Source organism: Glarea lozoyensis, assembly GCF_000409485.1.
Source record: "Glarea lozoyensis ATCC 20868 chromosome Unknown GLAREA5, whole genome shotgun sequence".
In the NCBI taxonomy this organism is placed as follows: Eukaryota; Fungi; Ascomycota; class Leotiomycetes; order Helotiales; family Helotiaceae; genus Glarea; species Glarea lozoyensis.
In genome coordinates, this window is record NW_007361000.1 from 301,675 (window position 1) to 326,377 (window position 24,703).

At 45.8% G+C, this 24,703-nt stretch overlaps 8 protein-coding genes across 8 annotated transcripts; 4 read left to right on the forward strand and 4 right to left on the reverse strand.

The window, feature by feature from the left end:
- Nucleotides 1-271: 271 nt before the first annotated feature.
- GLAREA_04293 (uncharacterized protein) lies at nt 272-2,002 on the forward strand (the record flags this gene model as incomplete). Its single annotated transcript, XM_008086670.1, has 1 exon — nt 272-2,002. One exon carries the CDS (start codon nt 272-274, stop codon nt 2,000-2,002), a length of 1,731 nt encoding a protein of 576 aa, XP_008084861.1.
- Nucleotides 2,003-2,422: 420 nt separating this feature from the next.
- On the reverse strand, nt 2,423-4,333 carry GLAREA_04294 (MFS general substrate transporter; the record flags this gene model as incomplete). The annotated part of the gene is made up of 7 exons (XM_008086671.1): nt 2,423-2,602; nt 2,654-3,590; nt 3,637-3,759; nt 3,808-3,914; nt 3,965-4,048; nt 4,095-4,247; nt 4,310-4,333. The coding sequence occupies 7 exons, from the start codon at nt 4,331-4,333 to the stop codon at nt 2,423-2,425; spliced, it is 1,608 nt and encodes a 535-aa protein (XP_008084862.1).
- Nucleotides 4,334-6,791: 2,458 nt separating this feature from the next.
- On the reverse strand, nt 6,792-8,194 carry GLAREA_04295 (S-adenosyl-L-methionine-dependent methyltransferase; the record flags this gene model as incomplete). Its single annotated transcript, XM_008086672.1, has 5 exons — nt 6,792-7,111; nt 7,166-7,608; nt 7,663-7,786; nt 7,842-7,968; nt 8,021-8,194. The coding sequence occupies 5 exons, from the start codon at nt 8,192-8,194 to the stop codon at nt 6,792-6,794; spliced, it is 1,188 nt and encodes a 395-aa protein (XP_008084863.1).
- A 1,999-nt stretch (nt 8,195-10,193) lies between these two features.
- GLAREA_04296 (Ribonuclease H-like protein) lies at nt 10,194-13,689 on the forward strand (the record flags this gene model as incomplete). The annotated part of the gene is made up of 5 exons (XM_008086673.1): nt 10,194-10,491; nt 10,545-10,816; nt 10,975-11,410; nt 11,460-11,490; nt 11,553-13,689. 5 exons carry the CDS (start codon nt 10,194-10,196, stop codon nt 13,687-13,689), a joined length of 3,174 nt encoding a protein of 1,057 aa, XP_008084864.1.
- A 439-nt stretch (nt 13,690-14,128) lies between these two features.
- On the forward strand, nt 14,129-14,647 carry GLAREA_04297 (uncharacterized protein; the record flags this gene model as incomplete). Its single annotated transcript, XM_008086674.1, has 1 exon — nt 14,129-14,647. One exon carries the CDS (start codon nt 14,129-14,131, stop codon nt 14,645-14,647), a length of 519 nt encoding a protein of 172 aa, XP_008084865.1.
- A 1,143-nt stretch (nt 14,648-15,790) lies between these two features.
- Nucleotides 15,791-19,694, reverse strand: GLAREA_04298 (CheY-like protein; the record flags this gene model as incomplete). Its single annotated transcript, XM_008086675.1, has 4 exons — nt 15,791-17,201; nt 17,253-17,839; nt 17,900-18,491; nt 18,556-19,694. The coding sequence occupies 4 exons, from the start codon at nt 19,692-19,694 to the stop codon at nt 15,791-15,793; spliced, it is 3,729 nt and encodes a 1,242-aa protein (XP_008084866.1).
- A 1,057-nt stretch (nt 19,695-20,751) lies between these two features.
- On the reverse strand, nt 20,752-22,680 carry GLAREA_04299 (FAD/NAD(P)-binding protein; the record flags this gene model as incomplete). Its single annotated transcript, XM_008086676.1, has 4 exons — nt 20,752-21,471; nt 21,520-21,945; nt 21,993-22,210; nt 22,566-22,680. The coding sequence occupies 4 exons, from the start codon at nt 22,678-22,680 to the stop codon at nt 20,752-20,754; spliced, it is 1,479 nt and encodes a 492-aa protein (XP_008084867.1).
- Nucleotides 22,681-23,039: 359 nt separating this feature from the next.
- Nucleotides 23,040-24,438, forward strand: GLAREA_04300 (Creatinase/aminopeptidase; the record flags this gene model as incomplete). The annotated part of the gene is made up of 4 exons (XM_008086677.1): nt 23,040-23,183; nt 23,248-23,622; nt 23,699-24,245; nt 24,293-24,438. 4 exons carry the CDS (start codon nt 23,040-23,042, stop codon nt 24,436-24,438), a joined length of 1,212 nt encoding a protein of 403 aa, XP_008084868.1.
- Between the last annotated feature and the right edge of the window lie 265 nt (nt 24,439-24,703).

Genomic DNA, 24,703 nt, shown 5'->3' on the forward strand with positions numbered 1-24,703 from the left:
ATAGGATATCTAGGTATCGATGAATTTTCACTTCTATAATATTTACTTATCTGAATCAAAGCTAGACGTAAATATTTCTGAGCCGATTTTCATATTCATATCCCTGAATTAACCTTAACTCCGATCAGCATGCACTGCCTCACAAAGGCTTAGACGGCCGAAGATGCGGCGGAGCTCTTGAAACAGTTTTTCTTGATTTTTCGCGATTTCGAGTGTGAAGATTATTTTACTGGTGTTCAGTTGCCATTTTAGCAACATATTTCAGTCAAACATGCCCAACTATGAGTATACCTCCATACCGACCCCACCGGATCCCACTTATCACTGCATCAGGCTTCTCAAACTCAAACCAGGAGCTAAAGAAGAACAAATTAGCATCTCCGTATTTTTCGATGTCCTAGAAGATTGCGAGCCATATGAAGCGCTTTCATATTGCTGGGGCGATCCCGCGTCCCTGATTCAGATAAAACTCGACGACAAGGACTTCATGGTCACCGCAAATCTGTACACCGCACTTTTGCATTTACGTAGAGAAGACACTGAACGAACTTTATGGATCGATGCTATCTGTATAGATCAAAAAGACTGGGCTGAAAAAGGTCAGCAAATCGCTCTGATGCGACGTATATATGCGACGGCGGAGCGAGGAGTTGTATGGCTTGGTGAACTTGGTATTCTCGGTGAGCTGGGCCTCGGCCTCGTGGCAAGAATACTTAAGCTTGCGAGGAGTCAGTCGTTGCCAAAGATGCAATACAATGGAAATGAATGGGTCGGAGAAGGTCTTCCTTCCTCTCTCGAGGCTCCCTGGAAAGGCTTGAAATTGATTCTCGCCAGTCCTTGGTTTTCTAGAAAATGGATCATACAGGAGTTAGCAACACCGAAAGAAATCACTATTCTCATCGGCTCGCAGACACTTCCGTGGGATGATTTAGCAATTGCCATGTATCTCATTGGAGATGGTGACTTTGCAAGCACTCGTACATTGGCCGATCGTTCTCGGTGTGTACTACTAGCTGGCCTCAGAATGCATTGCCAGGGTAAAAGAAAGATCTCACTATTATCACTTCTTCGAGCATTTTCCGGAAACGGGGCTACGGAGCCAAAAGATCATATTTTTGGTCTCAAGACTCTGATTGAAGATGAAGATAACAATGATCTGTTTAACTACGAGAGCTCTTTTGCAGAGCTCTCAATCCAAACAGCCAGAACGATATGTTCGGAACACAAGCAATTGGATTCTTTGAAATTCGTTTTTGGAAAGTCTCTGGACCCAAGTGATGATGAGTTCCCATCTTGGGTCGCGGACTGGAGACCATCACAAGGGGAGCGGCCACAATTACTTAAAGGAAGCTACTCTGGATGGGAACACGGGCTTTCACATGGGGTATTTGCTGCCACGAAAGGCTCGGAATTCACGCCACAAGACCTTGAGCTGCCTAGATATATGACTGTTCGAGGCATGATTATCGACGAGATTTTTCGTATACGCGATTCATTTGACGAGGATGATCTCTTCAACCTGCTCCGCTGGACAGAGATGACAGATCTTACCACCCTTGATTCAGACACTGTTCCGAAGGAAACGTTCTGCAGAGTCATCTGCGGAGGTAGGAGTGTTGACGATGTGGATGAACCCTTCTCGGAGAAGGATTTACAACGAACACAGAGTTTTCTTGAAATGCTGCGAGAGAGAAAAGAGAAACGCATGCCTGGAGATGCTAACTCTGTGTATCGCAATACAGAGTATTATCCTGTTGGTCGGCATATAACATCTACCTGCTTCGAAAGACGATTGATACAGACCTTAAGTGGACACTTCGGCCTCGTTCCGCAAAGAGCAAATTTTTTTGATCAGGTTTGTCTGCTTATGGGGTCGGATGTGCCGTATATTTTACGGCAGGCGGGTGACGACTGGTGTGTGGTTGGACATTGTTATGTGGATGGGCTAATGAAGGGAGAGGGTTTTGTAGAGGAAGAGTGCAAGAATATGGTTTTGGTGTGAGGATGATGTAGTGTTTGGATGCACCGATGGATGCGATAGATGTCAAATTTCAGTTCAAAAAGGAAGTGATGCGAAGATACAATGTGAAAGTGTCAGAATTAAGTAACAAATCGATGATTTTAAAATGTAGTGACATTGAATTTCAAATGTGTTGTACAAATAAAACCAGATTTCAGATATTTTTCACCTCAGTGTAGTCACAAAAGCAGAAACACAGCAATGTTAATGTTTCCGGCGCTATGTGATCGATCTCAAGCAACACGCAATTTTGTCTCGCCCACGAAGATCAAAAGCTATACAACTTAGAATCTTTCGTCCACTTTCTAAATGTCTTTCCGTGATACCAAAATACTACAGCCGTTGAGCAAAAGAATATTGTCAGAGCCATATTCGTCAGTATAGGGGTTAAGTAACCATCTTTTATGATCCATGGCGTGAGGAACTTGACAAGCCATAACCCCAAACGTTCTTATTGATGGTGATCATAACAGAGATTGCTCCAGTCACCGGTTTGTAAGAGTCAATGGCGTATGTCGAGGATATTGCTGGCAGAGCAGCGACTTGAATGCCAATGCATGTGTAGCCAATTATGACGATTATCTGGGCGAGTGTTAGCATATATTCAAAATGGTTGAGAACGTATGCACTGACTCTCCAATCCCACGAACGCTCGTAACCAACAGCAACGACAACATTTCCAATAATCATCAAAATAACGTAAGGAATCATCGCCAATAATCTCATTTCTGGTTCTCGAATGCCACCGTTCCTCTTTGTCAGTCGAGCAGCGATGGCGTCGCTCAATGGGCCGGCCGAAAGTAGACCTATCCAAGTCCCTACCAAAGTTGCCAAATTGAACAAGCCAATCTTAGATGAGTCGAAGTTGTATGGAGGGGCAGCAAAAGCCTGGGTTTGAGTCAAGTTGACTGTTAAATATGCCGATCCGGTCCATGAAACGACGAAGGCAGCGAATTCAACAATTGGGAACAAAAACAATTTCCCCGGTAACATCAATTCCGCAACAAAATTGCCTTCGTACGGTTGAATGAAATTCCACTGCTGTTTGGAGGGTTTGTCTCGACCTAGCCGAGGGTGTTTTTGGAAATTTATGGTGGCGTCCTTCAAACTCCCTACGGGAGAAACTGCTCCAACTTGGTTTTCCGAACTATCTGACTCGCTATCCATAACTTGATGCTTGTTAAAGTTGGTAGGTTTGTCATTCCGGGGGAGATCCGTAGGTTGAGAAGCGCTCGACGAGGAGTCGCCGAAACCAAGAGTATTCGATCTTGTATATCTCGTCTCTGGAAACAGAAGAATGCCCACAAAAGAAGTGAAGCCTAGGATACCAACGTTAAGCCACCAAAAGCTTTGCCAACCCAGACTCTTGGCCATTGATCCAGCAATAACAGGTTCAATCTGCTGGATAAGCATGATGCCAAACTCTTGAAACGATAAACTCACCGTAAGAGCACCAAAATAGGCAGCAAAGTATAGAGTTTGATATTTGCCTCTGTCGTGGAGAAAAATCACGTCAGCAATTACTGTTGGCTGTAATGCTACTGATGGGCCAGCACCAAACCCACTCAGTCTGATCTTGTCAGTAACTCATTCTTGATTCGTGACCCGTGACTTACGCGCTTGCTCCCATAAAGCTTTGGTACGAAGTCGACTTAGCTCTCCATATACAACTAGCCATACAGATTAAAGTTGACAAAATTAAGACTAGTCGTCTCCCGAAACAAGACTGTATTGGGACCCTGCGAGAAATTGTTAATTATGTTAAGAAGGGAGAATGGCGAGCTTACCAGAACAGATTCGAGAAGCCGAGGACGAGAACCGATATACCAACAAATTCCACGACCCCTTTGAGGCCCGAGTCAAAAGTCTCGATGTAGTCACCGAACATTGGAGTCTATGAATGCCTCGTTACTCTTGTCTAGAACCATTTGCAAATCTACATACTAGAGATAATGGTCCTAGTCCTTGTGCTAACGTTACCAAAGTCGCACAGAACATAGTCCAAAATTTCCAGAAAGGGCTCCAATTCTAGGTTAATTAGCCCAAGCTCCATTTTAAAGGCGAATAAGTGTACCAATAGATCATGTTGATCGTTACTGGGTTGAGGAACGACCACTGAGTGAGACCTAGCAGTATCTTTGACGAAGTGATGTGACCCAACGTCTTTCATAAGCTCTGTCCCAGGGTATATTTCCATTTCAATAACTTCTTCCAACGCCTTGATATCCTGTAGCAGTCTTCTCGTCAGAGTCTAAAATTCATAGTACATCTTGAGCATGTTCGACTTACCGTGTGGTTTGAGAAACTAGCCATTTTTCTTGTTTTTTACACTTGATGAGTAGACTTGCCGAGTCTTAAAAACAGTAATATGCAAATCGGCTTCTTTATTTACGAAGAGAAAGATTCGTCTTACATGGTATACCATATATATATATATATATTCAGATTGAGACGAAGGAGGTAGGCCCGCAACTATCTGTAACGTACCTGTTGCACCACATATTGTACCCCACACGTGTCTGATCCGCATATTTTCTAGGCCAACAGGCTGTGCATAGACATTCTTAACGCCCATGTGCAATTACCCACGATCTATGTTACTCTTGTGTGCTCCTGAGTTACAATTACGGTGCAACTGTTGGCCAGAAAAAACTTTTCCATGAGCCCACCATCGTATTATTGTCTTGACACGGAAACCAACCTTAGAAAATCTGCTCATAATTGGACTCGTGCTTGCAGCCGACATTGAACATGCGCACCACGTTATGAACCCTATACAGCTGGCATCTGGCATGGCTTTTGTATGCTAAATTTGCTCCTAGTATTGGTTTTGCTCCCGAGCACACCACAGCACACAGATATCCAAGTCATACAAAGTCGAGTTTCTATCGTACTCGTATCTAAATACAGGCTCACAAAGAGTGTACGGAATGTAGCAGAAAGCAGTGAAAGCTATGAGTGTTCGACCTTCGCAGGCCGTATTCGCGATTACACACGGCAATTGGAATAAAGATATTTCCGAGCATGACAAAAGCAATGACCCGGGCGATCAATGCAAGTTCAGTGGAGTTTGAATTTGCTTTTGCGTGAAGAGAATACGCGAGAAGATACCTCCTACTTGGTATTAGTCTCTTCAATCAAACGGTTCATTCTTTGGGTACGAACCCTACTAACCAAGTATTCAATAGACTCATGGTGCTGGCAGCCGATGATATTCCCCCCTATGAGGCCTGACTTCGAATACAACTATTGGGCCATCACTGCGGGAGCCGGTTGTCAAATAAATCCAAAATCCAAACCCCATTAAAATTAACTGCGCGAGGAAGAACTGCCAATAATCTTTGCACATGCTTGTCATCAACAATCCAGCGACGCGCAAAACGATCTCCAAGCACAAATCAATGCCTTTAAAAGTCCAGCCTCAAAAGGTTGTCCAGATTTAAAGGTGTTATGAACCCGAGGAAGCATTGCCTGGGACCAGTCGAGGCGATGTTGTTCTCGCAACTGAGAAAATAGAGCCCTGGAACCTTTTGTGGTTGGCGTGCAAAGAAATTGGTGCCAACATGCTGTTGACCGAGCGCCAAGAACAACAATGCAAAGCGTTAGCAGTATACCTAGGTAGGTTGTGATATATTACCGGATGATGATCAGGGAGGTTATCATAACTTGCGTAGGACTACTGGTACAATTGCCGCTCACGCTCCGCTGGCTGTTCAAGTACTTGAATCGAGACTGGCGTATTGATAACTATTAAACCTTCCAAGGTCTTTGCGCTTCAACTCTCACTCCCGGATAAGAGGAGTGTGTTGGTTTATCTTGGCGTAGCTAAAACCCAGGATCCTTTACCGACCAACACAACAGAGGCACGTCTTTGCTGAAATGGTTCGATTCTCATGCAAAATTATGGCGCAGGAGCCTTTTGCATTATGCCTGACAGTAGAGTTGACCACAATCCTGAGTTACCAACCTGAAAAGTTTCTATAGAGTTCTATGGCGTGGACCCACGCTTCGGCTGAACTAATTGCGCGCATGTTGGGTGGCAATTTCCTCAGTTGATCGAGTAGGGGTAGAATAAATCAGGAAAGTGCTTTGAGTTTGGCATGCTGCCTTGCGTACAAGTTCTGGAAGACTCAATCTATAGCTGTTGGTATATGCGGACACAAACACAGTAACCCAGATTCCCCAGTAGTACCTGATGCCAGGAGCTTCTGCTTGAACCTTTGCAAAAGTCTTTGAGCAACACCGGGGAGACTTTCAGCCCGACTTTGAGCGGTGCGGAATTGCTCGAAGTACTGGCCATGATCTACCGCTAAACTATAACCCATAGAAGGCTTTCGCGGTATCAATCAAATGGATATGGCCGCTGAATACTACAAGACGATCGGCTTTCTTAGTGGCAGAGAACCATTACTAAGTGTGGTCTTTCTATTGCTTTAAAGGGTGTACGAAGGAGTGCGGTAAAATCTCCTGAACATTTGCGCATATTTTGGACGTAATTTTAACAATGCATGTTGGATTCGAACAAAACTTCAATCGGTATTCCACACTTCCCCTGGCCTTATGCTCATGTTCAAGCTATCCTTTGCTACCCACTCCACAATATTTCCGATTACTCCTGTTATTGCAAAAACGGACTTGTTCACCACCTCTCCCCAGCCAGTCTTTGAAGCCAGCATACTGTGGTGTGTAATCGATCCTGCAAGAACCTGCCGCAGAATTAGCAATAGTAGCTCGAGGCGTTATAGACCTCATTGACCAACCGACTGCTAAGTTATTCTTCGAGAATAGCCTCAACAATCCCGTCCGCGTCATCTTCAAGCGGAGCCCAAATTTTCACCACTTTCAAACCCGCCTTCTCCAGCAACTCATGCCACTGTTTCGAAGTTCGTTCCATCCCACCATTTATAGTCATCATTGTAAGGTCCAACATGGCATGAAATGGCGAAGCGCCCACGTCTGGGATGATCATTTCGTGGAGTAATAGCTTTGAGTATCCTGGTTTCATTGCCCCGCGGACGCTTTTCAGCATTTCGATACACTTTTCATCGGACCAGTCGTGTAGAATGTGGTGGTAGAAGTACACGCGCGCACCTGTAACACAGTAAGAATTTTCCGTAACTTAGAGGATGGCTTTTCTGAACCTACCAACATCTGGCTGCGGAGTAAAGAAATCATAGACTTGTCTCTCAATCGCAACGTCCAAGTCCTCAATCCCCTCAATGACCGGCCTAAGATCTTGCACAACCAGTCTCCCACTGCCAGGAAACTTAACGCGGAAAGCGTCAACATCATGCCCTCTGCCACCTCCCACATCCACGATTAGTGCCCCTTCGCTTGTAGCCCCATCAAGTATCTGCTCGCGACAGGGGTACCAATCCACCCAGTAATTCCGCGCACCCATCGTGTTGCCCATAAAGGTGTTGAAGTCTTTCAAGACTGACGGCATCGAGCTCAGATATTGGAACATAGGGAGTTTGGTTTGAAACGCGTATTGGACTATGCCATCGGAAATGCTGGTTGGGCTGCGGTAGCCTGCTTCTTTGAAGTATTTTGGGGCTTTGACTGCGGCGCCAATTACCACTTCCCATCTGCGAGGCGATTTAGCTTTACAATGGGTTTCGTTTGGAAAGAAGTGAGCTTACAGCATTCTGTGACCAGCCGCAATGCCTTCTGAGGCCATGGCATGGGTTATTGGTGTTGCTTCCCAGCTGTTCGCGCTAACTTCGCGGACGAAGTTCGTGGCAGATAGAGGGCGGAGGATACGTGCTGCGGGACGAGCTTATGTTAGAGAAGATTCAGCAATCTTCGAAAGTGAACTGACTTATCAAGACCGCCTCGGCGTTAGACAAATCGGAAAGTTCAGTGACTGATACAGGTTTCTCTGCTCTGGATATATATTCGAACAGTTTCATGTCGACAGCTACTCTGGCGCTCATTGGCAGGAGCGACTACATGGCGTCAGATGTTGTGTTGACGGAGGTATAATATGGTCACACTTACGGAAAATGCAAGTTCGACGGCGATGTTTGCTGGCTCTTCGAGCTGGGACACTAGTGCTTTACTTAATCTCAAGGCATTTTTGCGAGCAGTCTTGTCAGTGTCATCCGCGAGGGTCGATGACAATGCGTTGAGGCTGGCAATATTTTCTGCAATGCTAGAGAATTGACGAGACATGAGGGCTCGTTGGCGATGAGTACTGAGGTTTAAGATCAAAACAAATCAAACCTTGCTTCGACAGCTTGGAATTGTCAATTAATCACGCAAAGTTTACACTGTGATATAGAAGACGAAAATCAGATTATCATCGCCAAAGTTACTTGAGCTCCAACTATATACTTTTCCTCTATCACAATTTTGTGCCCTCATGCTGCATTGATATGAAGTTAGTTGGTGATGGGATTCTACTGGACCACGCACATTATCCGTGTTGGTCTGACTCAGCCACCATCAACGCGTACTTGAACTCAATCCCTCGGCCGAGTTGAATGGATATAGAACCAGGTGCTTTAGATAATTTTAAGTGTAGGTTTGTGTTCGGGCCTTCACGGGTTCGAGTGCCAATGCTGGACAGTCTCCCCTTCCGAAGATCTATCCATGTTGGCTTATTTGGGCCTGTTGTAGCCCGAAACAATTAACGAAATTGTTGACATAGCTCTTTAATGCTATCCAGTAGATGTTTAACGTCACTGCAAAGCACTTCTTCTATAATTTTTACTGATAGTGCTGTGTGCTACGTCGGTCGTTGACATGTCATCTTCTAGCTGTAATTGAGAGGTATCCATAGCATATTTTTGTTTAGAATATCCAACCTAATTCGACATCCATGATAGATTGCTATCACAATTTTGTGATACTATTTTAGATACGACAACTGCTTGCTTCACGAAATTTCATGAATCCTTGTGTGTGAAAATTATTCAGGTGATGGACCCAAACAAAGGGCGAATTAAGCGAGGGCCAAACAACAACACCAAAATCACCAATGTTTAGGCCCACTTTATCTACTGTATTCACGGCATAGCTGTGATTCATTAGGTTTATTTGTTCTAGAAAATTCTGTTATATTTTCAAAGGTGACTGATTGAGTGTATCGATTCACAAAACACTATATGGCAAGGAAGATATGACCGCGGGACTCCTCCCAAAGCTGATGTAAATAATCTGGCTTTCAGAGGCAGTGTGTTGTCGGTAATTTTCTCAATTCTACTATCCGTTACATTTTATCATGAAGAAAATTTAGGCTCTTACTGTAAATAAGCAACTGCTTTGCAGCTGCCTATCCTCCTGAATCCCCTATTACATAATGTAAGCGCCGCGTAGAAGGTCATCCCCAGCGATTCGTCTTGATGTCATGAACGATGAATTAAGCTGAAGAATTGATTGATGGGGCTATCGTCCCGTGGCTGTTTTTTCGACGGTCAGGACATCGTGCTGTCATCTTTTCGAATCAAATCAAATTATCAACAATACTCAGCAATACTCCTGCCAGCTGCCGTGAACCTGTAGCATTCTATTTATTCATCCTTGACCCTATGTGGTAATTTTCCACTGCCGAAAAACCCAAAACCAATGAAAACAAAACTTCATATCTTGGGTGACCTGGATCACAGGCAAATGCAGGGGAACGATGCTTCCCTTTGACTATAGCTAGCTGAGACTCGCGACATGCAGCCATGACCTCTCCGCCGCGATTATAGGCTGCAATATTTAAGAGACTGCTCTATCCCAAGGTGACTAGATATAGTTTGATTGTGCGGGCTCAGAGTTCCCTTACTGTAATCTGGTCTCGATATGGCACACACAAGTCAGACATCGGTCCCAGATAAGCCAGGTCTTGATTCAACTTAGAGTTAAGGGTAGTTTAGATTCATTGCCTGAGCGGCGTTTTAAAATTAACAAAGTTATAAACGGAAGTTATCGAACAGCAGAATGCCGTCGTCAAGGGTGTCAGAAAGACGTGAATTGGAACTTTAAACCTGCCAATTTGCGCACTTAAATGCCTACTATTTTGAAAACACCCTCCCCAGCTTGATCCTCCAACAGCTCCAAAGTTGCAACACACGATCAGCTATAACTCTGCCCAACTCTTTATCATTGCACAGCTCTGTACCACCTTACTATACAACATAATCTCGAAACGTCTAGCCCGAACCCACCATCCAACGTAGGCATAATGCGAGAACAGGGCGATCAAGCACGACGGAGACAGTCCGATGAGTTTGGGATTTACAACGACGGCTCAAATAGTGTCACTCCAACATCTGTTACGCAAAATGAGGGAGAGCGAGTCGATCGGAGTATGTTAAGCGAGTCAGAGCCCGAGGAAATCAACGATGATGTTCAACCCGGCTATGGAGACTTCGATAGCCTCTTGGAACCGGATCTTCCAGAAGAAGAACTGCGCCAGATAGAAGAAGAGCGTTCTCAAAGAATAGCGGCTATAGAGGCTGGGAGCCCGACCACTGGAGCAGGTACTGTTGTCTTTGTTATCATTCCATTTGACCTTTGACCAACGATTACTCAGTCTTGGATCCGGAATACAGCTGGAACGATGGTTTACTTTACAATTTAACAACACAAAACGTGGAAGGAAATGAAGAACAGCAATATCATCCCCAAGACTGGATTGTTAACGAATATGAGAATCACTACGACGATTACAACCATTACGACGACGACTGCGATTTGAGCGATCATGACGCAAACAATGAAGAAACAGGTCCTGTTATTAACCTTACAAATGAGGAAATAGCTGAACTGAACGATAAAGCGGCAAAGGATTGGGATAATCCACAAGTAAGTGACCAAGAAATCCTCAAAAGATACTCTGAATAGAACCAACTTGGCTGGTTCGTAGAACCTCTGGACTGCTTATCCTACATGTGAGGCTTACAAGCTCTAGAATACGGCTTAGCTAACGAGAGAAATTTGGCTTCGATTGCTAACATTAACAGCGCCGTCGTCTCGTACCCATCCCCTTCCCGTCAATCTTCCGAAGACATAGATCACGCGGTATTCGAAGCGCGAACTGCCGAATCCCGCGTCGAATCCGACGAATGAAATCTATAGGTTGTTCGGTAAAGGCTATTCACATCAGATCTAGATCCGCGAGATCCATCAGCCGTCTATGTGTGAGAGTTCCAAAACACCATAATGTTGTACATGTACTTTACAAACGTGGCAGAAACGTTCGAGGACCGGGGGCTGGAACAACCCGAAGGCGACGTACAGTATGCCATTCAGAAGAATTGAGCAAACCATTGCCTGAACTGAACAGGAAGGTACTAGTCTTAGTGGCTGGAAGACCTCTTGTTTGGTTGATATTCTCGAGAAACCCGCTGATTGTACCAAGCGCACCAATAGACTTTTATAATGGGTATCATCCAATTAGTAGGTTGTTTCTGTGGTTCATGGGCTATATCCGCTAACATAGGTATAGCTGGCGCCCCCAGACCTGGGAAAGTGACATGGTATGCGAACCTCCTGCTCCAAGATGACGCACCTCTAGTTACGAATATTAACAATTAAGAAGGATCGAAGATATGGAAGACTTTAGGAAATTTCTTCCTTACCTTTCAGAAATCCGTGCATCAGATAACCCCGAGCTTGCTCTCGACTGCGAATCGAGCGGATGTCTTAACCGTAATGGGAATATCACACACTTGACCATGACCGTCAAATCTATGGATCATACTTGGGTTCTCTGCAAGAACGGCATTCCTGATAATTATTTCGATATAGCTAACGATGAAGGGGTCACACTACGGTCCATACTCGAAAACCAGGACATCATACAACTCTGGTTTGACGTGCGTGGTGACAGCGACGCCATACATGGTCTCTACAATATCAGGTTAGGGAACGTCATTGATATTCAACTGATGGAGCTCGCTACCCGTTACGCGGATAACCACCAAAAGATAGTTGGTCTAGGAAAGGCTGTAGGGCAAAGCGGCCACAACTTCATGTCACAACTTGCTTTGAATAAATGGCTCTGGGCCAAAAGAGAAGGAGGTAGTCATCTTGGCTCCAGCAACTATCAGACATTAAACCAACATCCACTACCACTTTTAGAGAAGATGTATGTTGCCGGGGATACACATGTGCTATTTGGATTGCATGATGTTTATATAGCTAGATATCCCATCATCCAGTCTGCCTATGGAACAGTCGGGAAAGAAGTGGATTTAGCTGAGATCGTCAAGACACAAAGTATGCTTCGAGTTCACCAAAGCGAGAGTCCTGGTCATGAGCGTGGCGAAGGGTTCGAGATGCAAGGAGCACCTCGCGTGTTCCGTGACTTGGAATGGGTCTGGTCAGACGGGACGGTGAAGCGTAGGCAAATGCCAGGGCCATCTCTAGAACAGCATTCAGTTGAGCCAACCGCAGATGAATTCGCCCACCTGAATGAAGAGAACATTCTCCAGGCAACTCAGGGGGATGGGGGAGGGGATTTTCTTCTGGACGCAGCCGATCAAGGGTCGTTATATTCCCAAGAGACAGAACTGGGAATCGAATCAGAAGAGGATGGCGAAAGAGCCGGGCAGCTTCAAGAAGAAGTTCATCCTGGGGATGTCAGATCCCAGAGAGACGACGTTCATCATGGTGATAATCAATCTTCGCATTATTGGCAAAGGGTTCGAGACGACATCCTACCAGAAGAAGATGATGAACCGATTGGAAACGCGGTCCGTCGAGGGAATGAGTGGCTGGAGGGAAACGAAGGTCTTTATTACGAGCCGAGTTTGGACCCGTGTTCTGACCGTCACCAACAGGAGTTTAAACCAGAATTTGGTGACGAGCAACTCGATGAAGCATTTCCTAGAAGTCATCGGTTGCTAAACAGAAACCAAGATCGGCATCGCGAGCAAGCATTCTTAGAACCACTTCCCGAACAGCACCAACACGAGAGTATACAAGAAGAAACTGGTGAACAGATGTCAGATGAAGATCCTCGGAACAGCTTGTGGCTGGAAAGTCTAGGGATGGTACCACAGAGCAACGCATGGCTACAAAGACTAGAAGAGTTTAATAACGAACTACGAACCTCAAAGCGACCTTCGGAACAATGGGCGCTCGAAACTCCACCAGTCGAACTTATCGAGCCAACCGAAGTAGAAACCGCTGAGATGAATCATTCACATGAGATTCCACAACAGGGCTACGAAACCCCGCAAGCTTCCGCCGCTATAGTCGATCACAATGAACCAGCCGAAGAAGACCAAACCTACACATGCCGACCGCGCGGAATCAGACGTCTTGTCAACCGCTTCTCAACTCTAGACCTCCGAAAAAACAACCCAGAACCAACCAACCAGCCCACTAGAAGAAGAAGCTTCATGCGACTAAAAGCCCTCGTCGACCCCAACCAAAACAGACTCGCCAGACGCGCGAGCAGTTTCTTCAGACCCAAACAACCCCCTCAAGAGGTCCCACGAGAAGTCCCAGCAAATATCTTCGGGCCTCGAACAGATGGACATCTTCCAAGATCAAGTAGTTACGCGAATAACCCTGCGTGGCTGAGTGTTTTTGAAGCTGAGCAGGCGAGGTTGGGAAGTAAAACTGGAGGTCTGGGGGATGAGAAGAGGACTGGATCGGTTAGGCAGAGGGTGAAGAGTTTTTATATGAGTGGGAGGAGGAGTGTTTCTGAGTTCTTTACGCAGACTTGAGGGAATTCTGGGGTTTTTTAATAAGATGTCGAGATTGGCAGGAATTGATTGGGATAAATCATCAAGAGTTGCAGGGCAATAGAGTATTGAGATTGTTTTGGTTTATAGTATATCATGAAGGAGAATCTGGCGGGAGAATACTGGATACGCAGGATTAGGTGCGGTTAATAATGTACTGGAACGAGATAATATAGTTCACAGGCTTTGAATACTTCCGAATAATAATGAAATATCAGCTACAAGCAAACCAAATTTGATATCTCCAGTGATTAAAACTCCAAGCGTTAAGAATTGTCCTCCATCTCTCGAATATATTCACAAATCCTTTCCGGCTTCAATATTAATGCCAACACCTCTCACTCCCACATCTTTCCTTTTTAAAATCCCTTATCCCCGTCTCGAACCCAAAAACTTAACTCACCAGCAACAACCTTCCAAAATGTCCAATCCACCAGCAAAACCCCCACAAATACCGAAACACGTCTCGCAACCAACCCAGTGGCTCTGCTGCAACTGTCCCCGCACAGCACGCACAGTAACAAACCGCCGCCAAAAATCCACTCAAATCACAATTCCACCTCAACCCACCATCTCATCCCCATCCAAGTCGTCCTCCCAACCCTCCAAATCCACCCAATATCTCTCCTCGCAACAATGTCCAAAGTGCGCCCACACACTCTGTCCAACCTGCACAACCGACCCCGCAATCTGCGGCCGGCATCTAGTCGAAGAACTTGAATCGAAACTCTTCGTTAACAGAATGGTCAGACTGGCCGATGCGTTGGAGGAGGGATGGGGGTTAGATAGTGATGAGGAGGGGGAGATACGGGAGGAAAGCGGTGAGGGAAGGAGGAGAGACGAATTACCATGTCTATTCCAGCAACAACCTGGGATGCGAAGGCGGTTTGGGAAGATAGGTGATGAATGGCTGAATCCGGGTGGTGATAAGAAGGGTTAAAGATTTAGATATATCGCTTCTTGGGATAGATGTGTTTGTCCTAATTCGCTGAGTTGCTGGAACTGGCGATAGGGAGGGATAAATGGATGTGATGATGAATGATTTAGAGCAGGTAGAGGTAGAAGAAGGATAACTGCGAAAGGAGTACAGAATAAACCGATTGACGTGTTTCTTTTTCTTTTATTTAAAGTCATAGCGCTGTCTAGTGCCGAGACAACACCATTAATTTCATAACCATGCAAGCTCCAATGATCTTCTTCCTCAAAAAATACCCATTACCCCTAAACTCCCAGTTACAGCCGTTATAAAACCCTAGTAATCGACTATTTCGCTATTATTAGAGGCTTTGCGTAGCTAAGTATTAAAAGGATACTAAAACATAAACTACCTTAACGAATTTACAAAAGGTTATAGATATATCCAAAAAACGGTATAAAAATTAAGTTAAGACTATAATCTATCTAATGTAGGGGTATCTTAAGTAATTACTCCTCGTTCGCATACATGCCGCCTACCTTTAGCGTCCTGAACATCTGTCATCTCGACATCTCTTTCTCATTAGACTCATATGCTTCATCGAAACCCCATCTCCTTCTCGAACCCCATCTGATTCATCATGACCCATTCTTCTTCACACCCTTTTTTTCCACTTCCTCGGATGCATGTTATAACGACGTCCATTGAACTTCATTCCCTCCATCCACCAAACCTCTCGTACCCTATATGCTGAGTTCTTCCAAAGATCCAGGATCATAAATTTACGGTATCAGGATTGGAACAATCCTGTATCCGTCTTCCTCTCGGATCTGGAGTCGCTGGAAGCGAGCGACTATGTTCCTCGAGTGGTTTGGATAGTCTGGAAGTGGTTTGGCAGATCTTGCAATGCCCTCAAGACTATTGCTTTGGCGAGTTCCCTGGGGATGGCTCGTTGAGGTCGCTAGTACAGTGCTTTCGAAGCTTTGCCATTGGTGCTCGGATAGTCGTCGGCAGGATCGAATATAAGCTCTTTTCGACGCTGTCGTGTAAAAACCCTTGATGCAAGAGACGTGCCGACATCGATTTCCAAGCCCCAGGACATCAGCCAGAGTCCTCGCCTCTCTCAACGCATCGAAGATATTGAACCATACAAACGTACCGACCCTCTCAAGCAGGCGCACTAACACTCCTCTCCCCCACAACCGGTCTATCCTCCCCCCTCGCCCTCCTCAACACCCTATCCATTTCCGGCAACAACTCAGGAATACGGAAGGGTTTCGTGACCACACTATCCATGCCATGTTCCTTCGCATTCGCAATTTGCTCGCTCCTCGCATTCGCCGTGACCGCAATAACCGGGACATGACTGGTCATCTTCCCCTCTTTTTGAAGTTCTCGAATCTTCTGGACGCACGTGAGACCGTCCATGACAGGCATTTCGAGGTCCATGAGTACAATAGAAAGCTTAACGCCTTCGTCCTCGAGACCGGTCCAAAAATGCGTGGTTTGCAGAAATTCGAGGGCTTCGCGGCCGTGGTTGGCGACCGCGACGATGCAGCCTGCTGCGCGGAGTTGTTTGGAGAGAACCTTTTGGTTAACCAGGTTGTCTTCGACGACTAGGACGTGTTTGGGAGCGGCTGGGATTTCTAAGATCCGACCTTCGTGAACTTTGGGCAGGGGGCTTTTCCTTATGTTGGCTATGACGGCGGGGGAGATGAGCTTCGTGTGAGCGTCGATATCAACAGGGCTTAGCCTTGGACTGGTCCGTTCTGGCGCATCACAGCGTGGTGTTTGGATATAGAAAGCAAATGTGCTGCCAACTCCGGCTGCGGATGCTACACCTATTTGTCCTCCTTGAATCTCGGTCAGACGACGAGAAATGAATAGACCGAGACCATTACCACCATACTGAACATGGGTTCTGACAGATGCCTGGGAGAATCTCTTGAAAAGTTGATTCTTTTCATTTTCATCAAGACCTCGCCCGGAGTCCTGCACCGAGATGGATAAATAAATTGTTTGGTCCGGGGTTCCGCACGACAAGATCTCGTTTGAGGTATTATGGGATTTCGGAAGGAATTCTAGATCGTTTTTTGGTTTTGGTGGTTCGGTTGAAGCCCCAACTTTGACGACGATCTGCCTCTTTTCTTCCGTTGAGGTAAATTTGATCGCGTTTGAGATCAAGTTAATGAAGACCTGGTTGACTCGACTAGGGTCCAGCTTGACCCAATCAACAGAAAGTCTCGTATATGACTCTTCAACAATAAATCGAAGAGTCAAATCCGCTTTGTGTAGCTCTCCCTCAAACATCTTCAGCGCATCGCGCACAACAGCCACAGGCTGGGCCTCTATAGGGGCGATGAAAAGTAGATCCGCATCAAGCTTAGATAAAGTCAAAATATCATCAATGATACGTTTCTGATGTTGCGCGCATAGCAAAATTGTGCTACTAGCATCTGCGATGGAATCGATAGTTTCTCGTGGAACGACAACGTCTTTACCGCCACCGTCGAATTCGGAGAGATTACCAATCCAGTCAGCCGACATTATTATTGCAGAAAGTGGGTTTCTCATTTCACTATTAACAACACGTTAGATGTGATTCGTCAGCCAGAGATGAAGCGCTTACTGTGAAGTCATATCGATAAAATTCTCTTGTTGTCTCTTCATCTCGACAGCTTCCAGCATTTTCGTCTTTTGAAACCCCTCGGCCCATTTAACTCTGCTGATATCCGTTATGGTACCTAATACTCCCGTGACCTCACCAGCTGGATTCTTTTCGGCATAAGCGGCGGCGATGATCCAGGTAGGGCCCGTAATCTTTTCCCCAGCAAAAACTTCTTCGGTCACAAAGGGTCGTTTTAGTCGCAGTTCGAAGTTTACTTCTTCTCCACTTAACAGCTTTGCCCAATAAACGTCCATCGTGGGGTGATCTGCTTCTAAGATGATAGAGTACCAGCTCATCGGATATGATACGTTTTTCGGGTGCTCCGTGAGTGCATAGTATTCGTTATTTGCATAAACAAGCACTCCTTGGGTGTCGATATGAAACATCCCAGTAGGAGCAAGATCGGCCATATTACGAAATCGATTTTCAATCTCAATCGCTACGTGCTTCTGGTTGTCGAGTTCTTTTGATATTTCATTTCGGTCTATGGTAGCTTTTTCAGCTGCTAATTTACTTCGACTGGTCTCCTCTTCGAAGAGAACGGCGGCCTAAACGTAATCAGCAGAAGTCCAAGAATGTCCGCTATCGTGGGTGTAGAAATAGCTTACAGCGATACTGGTGGCAAGTTGCCTACTCAGTAGATCGATAAATAATTGATAATCATCATCGAACCTCTTCATGGGATTAATTCCCAAGATTAAGAACCCGAGAGTGGTGTCAGATGTCGATTTGATTGGCAAAAACACGGCAGCTTCAAACGGCACGATACCATCTTCTGTCCTCAAATTATCAGCTATACATTTTGGCAAAGACCCGTCTGCCAATGACAAAAGGGTCGGTGAGTTTGCCTTGATGAGCTCTGGAAAGTTGGGTAGGAATTCCTCGATTTTTTCACAAGCACCAAACCTGCGAGGAACAGGCGAGTTGCGTTCCGGTATTTCTACGAGGCCTTCTAGTGACCAATTCTTGAGGGCGTGACTTTGGTCTGATGATTCAAATAAGGTTTCATGGATAGTGCATCCAGCGGAGTAGAGCGCAGCAAAAGGCAGGTCTAGATGTTTGACTCCCAAGCATTGTAAAAGTATCCACCAGAAATCTTTTGGTTCTGTAGCAGCCGAAAGTTCTCGGCCAAGGAGGAGTAGAAATGCCATTCTGCGATCTGAAAGTACTTGTCGTGTAGTGTCATTAACAGGATTGTAACTTTTGTCATGTTAGAGAGTGAGAAACCCGAGATGTAATTCTTTCTGCGAATATGGTGACTTACTATGCTGTCTGCCCCTGCCCGAGCTGAATTGGAACCATAGAAATGTGGTAGTATATCTCCTCAAGATATTCATGTCTGACCAAGTTGAAGCGAGCATTATCGATACTGAACCCACAACCAGTCACGGCAGATTTTTCGAATGGGGCTGTAAAGTCTCCCGCGACCACCCCCCAGGCATCCAAAAACTCCTTCCCCATCATCCCCGGATGCATGTCGCCGGTGACATGGACGTAAGCCTCGTTGTACATCATGATCTTCTGTTCGCCCCAAAACATTGACGCAGGTCGAGGATCAGCCATCAAGTAATTACACATCCGTCGGAGCTCCAGTGACCATGAACTGATTGGACCAAGTTCGGTTGAGGCCCAATCGAAATCGAGGAAGAATTGTACATGTGGAGATATATCGCCCGCACTGTTTGGCCTGGTGATGTCGAACGGTCCAATACCGTCCATTGTCCCGGTGGTTTCCATCAAATGGGAGGTTTCGGTGGGTTGCCGCTCCTCATGCTGGGCTGTTCGGCGTACAATATTGTCAATTCCTTGATCGATGCTGAAAGCCGCCAGATGTTTCTCTAACGACGCCTTTGAAATGGAGCTCGCATTTGACCCTCGTCCACCTGTGCTCTCCGTCCTGGAAGGAGATCTGCTTCGGCGCGATAAGGAGGAATCGGTTTGGGAATGCCTCTGAGAACTGTCGGGGGAGAGCGTAGTTACATTTCCTGTAATAATTCTCCACTTGTTCCTCAGAGTCCTGCCTGTCCAGCGGATGCCCCAATGGCTTGAAGGGGGAATGTTGGTCGCGTCGGGAAACGACACTGCCCAATCCAGCAGAAATCCTGATTGTGCATCAACAACTGCGTGGTCTGTGTTTTGATGTCCATCCCCTCCCCCGATGACTTGAAGTTTTCTGAGAGCCGCATTTTGATACACCGGGATCTTGTTCGTTGGTGACTTCAAATCGAGGGCGAATATGGGTCGGTCGTCGGTATCCAGGTATTCAAATAGCCCAACCGCCTGGAATCCAGAAGCATCATCTCCCTCTGTCCGTACAACGTCGAGCGCTGTATTTGTAACTGTCGACTCGGTCTTCAATAGTTCTCCATAGGGCAGACTTCCTCGTCTGTGTAGTGTGTTCATGGTCGAACAATGTATTTTTATGTCTGCCCTCGATGGATGTGTATCGCCACCCTCTGCCCAACTACTCGAACAAACTGACGAGTATTCCCCTGGCACCTTCTTTGTGTTCCGATTGTGCAGTTATCGTGCTGCCGTCAAGTTCTACCTCCAACGTCGAAAGAGGACTCCTTGTCCGCCTCCGTGAATCTGCATGCTCTCGCTCCTGCAAACCCCGCCAAAACGCGTATGAAAGTAAGGTTGTACGAATAATCAACAAGAGTGAATAATAATGCAACTGCGTTCGAGTGGCGCCTCGTTCACGTGTGTCCAGAGCCCGACATCATGACAAAAAGGACAGAACTTGGAACGAATTCCGAGTGGATAGGAGGAGGATGGGAATGTTTGGACAAAGCAGAATCCCAATCCAACCTGGAAGCGATTAAGGTTAGTGCGTTCCACTAGCATGACGCCAGTGGCTCAAGGGGCTCGCCCGACGCCATTGTAGCGGGACAAGGTCGGATCTAAGGTCCGGCCGAATTTGAATTACTATGGCATTTTAAGATATCTAGCCTCTATCAATCAATAAAGAGTCAGAAGTGTATGTGGAAGGTATATATACTATTCATGGTATTTCAATATGGTGTTGTGCTGGTATGATCACCACGTTGATCGGAGCCCCTTTGACGATCTCCGGGTATCTGGGAAGGCAATCGAGATTCCAGATTCGCGGACGTCGCCTGCATCATTGACGTGCAGGGTGACTTGGTGGGTGCGGGAAGACCCATGAACCAATTTAAAGCACCAATACGCTTACATCCATATTTTAAAAATGCATTATGGCTTCGTGATACAAGTAGATAAAGTTAAACGCTCTAAACCAGCACAAAACAATCATGGACATTTGAAAACGACTAGCACGCGAGCAACATTCCATACCACAGTCTAGAAGCCAGGCGGGCGCTCCGTAGCTGGGAACTAAGTGACCCTGGATTTGAACCACATTTTGCACCTCCGGACATCTAGACCGTTCTAATTATTTGTTGGCTTCAGCTCTTCAAAAATTCACGTACACATCTAACTAAGTCGTCAACCACCCAAACCAGCCTTGCCACTTCAGTACACTTCTGGTTGTTCCGTGAGCTTCTCGCCATCGATACCAAGCGAGACCAGCTCCGAGGACCACAGGACTTGATATCAGGCTAACCAGACTGACGAATATGATCCGGCCCTGTCTCTCGCTCTTCTTAATAATCTCGCTATATCTCTCGTTTCCGAAGCTGACTCTGGAGTATTTGGTCTGCCAGCCCAGACTCGGTACATAGACACTTAATGACTCCTCTAACCACTTCCGCGCCGAGTAGAATGGAGATACGACGGATGCACGCATCTCGACGTAATTCTGAAGAGCAAGGTCGTTGATAACATGTGCATCTTCCTTCCTATATTCAGAGTATTTGGCTAATGCTTCAGCTCGAGACGGGTACTTGTCAAGAATCTCGAACAGAATCCGAATGTCTTCGAGACCGGCATTCATACCCTGGCCATAAAATGGTACCATTGCGTGGGCTGCGTCGCCAACAATGACAATTGAGTCTGTGTAATGATGAGGTTGACACTTGATGTTGATAAGTGGTAGGTGAGGGTTTTCGTTGAAGGACGCTATTAAGTCGGCTGGTGGTATAAGAGAAGATACCCCTGGAAAATGGGCGTCGAAGAACTTTGGGACCTCGGTCGGGTCTTCTTCCAGAGCAGCAAAGTTGGAAGAGGGCATAAATAGAGTACAGGTAAAAGATCCATCCTATATTTCAATTAGGAGACTGTTATATGCACGGCTGAGGGGACTTACAAAACTGGGTATTGCAATGAACATAAAGTCTTTGCCAGGCCAAATGTGCAAGTGATTTGGAGAAATAGCGAATCTTTCATCCTCACTCCCGCCAGATTTTACTGGCTTTGCTGCGATATGGAATTCACTCCATAGGGTGTCGATATATTCCTGCTGGTAATCCATTCTGGCAAACTTCATCATGTGATACCTCGCAGCCGAATGTGCTCCATCAGCACCAACCATTATATCGAAATCCACCTCGATCTCTTTATTACGACCAGTATTCGTCATGGTAGTGCTCCCGATGACTTCAAACCAGGCCTTGTGTTTCTTGAAATCTGCGCCAGTCAATTTATGGTTAAAAATGACTTTGACATTCGGCAATTTATCGAGCTCATCCAGCAGTGCATTGTTCAGTCCTCCTCGGTCAACTGCATAGATAGACTAATGAACGTCAGTAGGGACTCCAGTTTTAGGATCTCCGATTGTACCCTTCCGTGGACATCATACACCTGTGACTGCTCATAGAGCTCTCCTTGAAGATCTTTGCCGTGAATCATCCGACCTTTCATTGGAATGGTCTCGCTGAATATCTTTTCCAATACGTCAGGTCGACCTGACTGCTTCATAGCGTTGATCCCTCGTTCTGAAAGAGCAAGATTGATCGATTTGGTAAAATTCAACGGAACGGTACTTGGGTCTCGCAAGTCTATCGGTGGTTAGCAAAATCCCTACCAGTAGGCTATGTGATGTGGTGGCAAACGAAAATGCAACGCCATAGAAATTCATCGAAATAACGCGCTGTAAGAACTAGCAATACTCTGAAGTGCGACTTCTCATATTTGGCACTGTCAATGAGGGTGTGACCATCTTTGAAGCTGATCCTGTCTGGCGATAAGCTGATAGCTCAATTTCGTCTTGGCAATGTCTCTCGTTTGACGATCTCTGAGTCTCTGAGCTAAAGGTGCGCATTTCTATCCATATCGACGTTGCAATGCGTGAATACCGAATAATAGGATTGCTTGAAGGTGCAAGATCGAAAGGAAAATATGTGCGGTACGTACCACTTCGTAACTCGTAGACCTCGACATCGTGACCACGTTGTGCAGCATATATTGCCGCAAGCGTCCCCACTGGTCCAGCACCTATAACCACAGTCTTCTGTTTTTGACTTGTCATAATCGAAGCGTATATACAGGTTGAAAACCAAAATTCAGCGGAACATGTCAAAATATATGTACCACGAGCCAGATGTCCATGACACTGATACATTGCTATTTTTCCCGGCCCGAAGCTCTGATTGCTAAACATCTCGGGCGATAAATCCACCCTATATTTTACTTCACGCCGACCGAGCCGAGAACCTTCAACGGCAGGTGCAGGACTATCAGAAAATTGATCCGCGCCCTTCAGATCAAATTAAAAAAAGCCTACAAGGCTGCGACAATCACCACCAGCACCTCATCTGTACAGAGTTTCGGAATTGAATCCTTAAGTGCTTTTGTATTAGATTTGTTTATACTGTAGGATTATTCCAAATGGCGTCCGAAGACCCCGCGCCTCGAAAATGCATGGGGGGCGACTGCGACAATGATGCTGGATCTTTACAATGTCCCACCTGTCTCAAGCATGGGATGAAGGAGAGCTTCTTCTGCTCGCAAGATTGCTTTGTGAGAAATTGGGTATGTTATTACGCGTTCGCCCCCAAATTTTGTGACTTTTATGAACTCGCTAACAAGTTTACAGAGCACACATAAGGCTGTTCATAAATCAAAGAGTAACTTTCTCACAAATCTCTTCCCTCCAAAAGTTGTCTCTGAACCCGATCCAGCTACAGGAAAATTCAATCCGTTTCCAGCCTTTCATTTTACCGGAGATTTACGCCCAGTATATCCCCTCTCCCCGCGACGTGAGGTCCCTAAGTCAATAAAACACCCCGACTACTGGGAAGACGGATATCCAGCGAGTGAGAACACATATAAAGGAAGGACCCAAATCGAAATACTGGATCAGAAACAACAAGAAGGCATGAGGACAGTTTGTCTACTTGCGAGACAAGTTTTGGATATCGCAGCGGCTGCGGCCGTACCGGGAGTTACTACAGACTACATAGACGAGATAGTGCACAAGGCTTGTTTGGAACGAAATGCAAGTCCATGAATTCCTTCAACAAAGCAGCATGTGCTAACCGCCACAGGCATATCCATCCCCCTTAAACTACGTAAACTTCCCAAAATCTGTCTGCACATCGGTAAACGAAGTCATCTGCCACGGCATTCCAGACCAGAGAGTATTAGTAGATGGAGACATTCTCAATATTGATGTTACACTATATCACGGCGGGTTCCATGGAGACATCAACGAAACATACTACATTGGCGACAAAGCCAAAGCGGACGCAGATTCAGTACGGGTGGTTGAGGCAGCCAGAGAATGTTTAGACGAAGCGATCAAGCTGGTCAAGCCTGGAGGGTTATTCCGAGAATATGGCAATGTCATCGAGAAACATGCCAAGTCGAAGAAGTGCAGTGTCATCAGGGCATATTGCGGTCATGGAATCAACAGTTTATTCCATTGCTCGCCGAGCATCCCCCATTATGCCAAGAATAAGGCAGTTGGAGCCGCGAAACCTGGAATGTGCTTTACTATTGAGCCGATGATCGCACTAGGAACGCACCTGGATGATACATGGCCAGATAAATGGACAAGTGTGACGCGGGATGGAAAGAAGACAGCGCAATTTGGTTCGTGATTCTTTCCCTGCAGTTTGATTACCGCTAACAATACGCAGAGCATACTCTTCTCGTGACAGAAACCGGTGTTGAGGTCCTTACTGCAAGATTGGAAAATTCCCCTGGAGGGCCGATTACCATGCCTGTGCCTGAAGTAGCAATAGGTGAAAAGACGGAGCAGACAAATGGCGATGCATCTAAATAATACCCATAAAATATAAATAAGTAATTAATGGCTCTCTCGCCAAAGTATCTGGCTAACGGCCCGAGCCGAAATATCTCAAAGATTTCTCCCACGGTGATTTCTGATCCTTTGCAAACCGTTTTACTAAGTGAGCATGTGGTGCACTGGTGAAATGTCCTCATATTTGTATTCGACCGTTCTGTTTAGGGGTGGCTTAAATACGTATCCATGATGAAGGATATGTATATCCTTAAATAATCATATATATGATGAATATGAAGTTAGA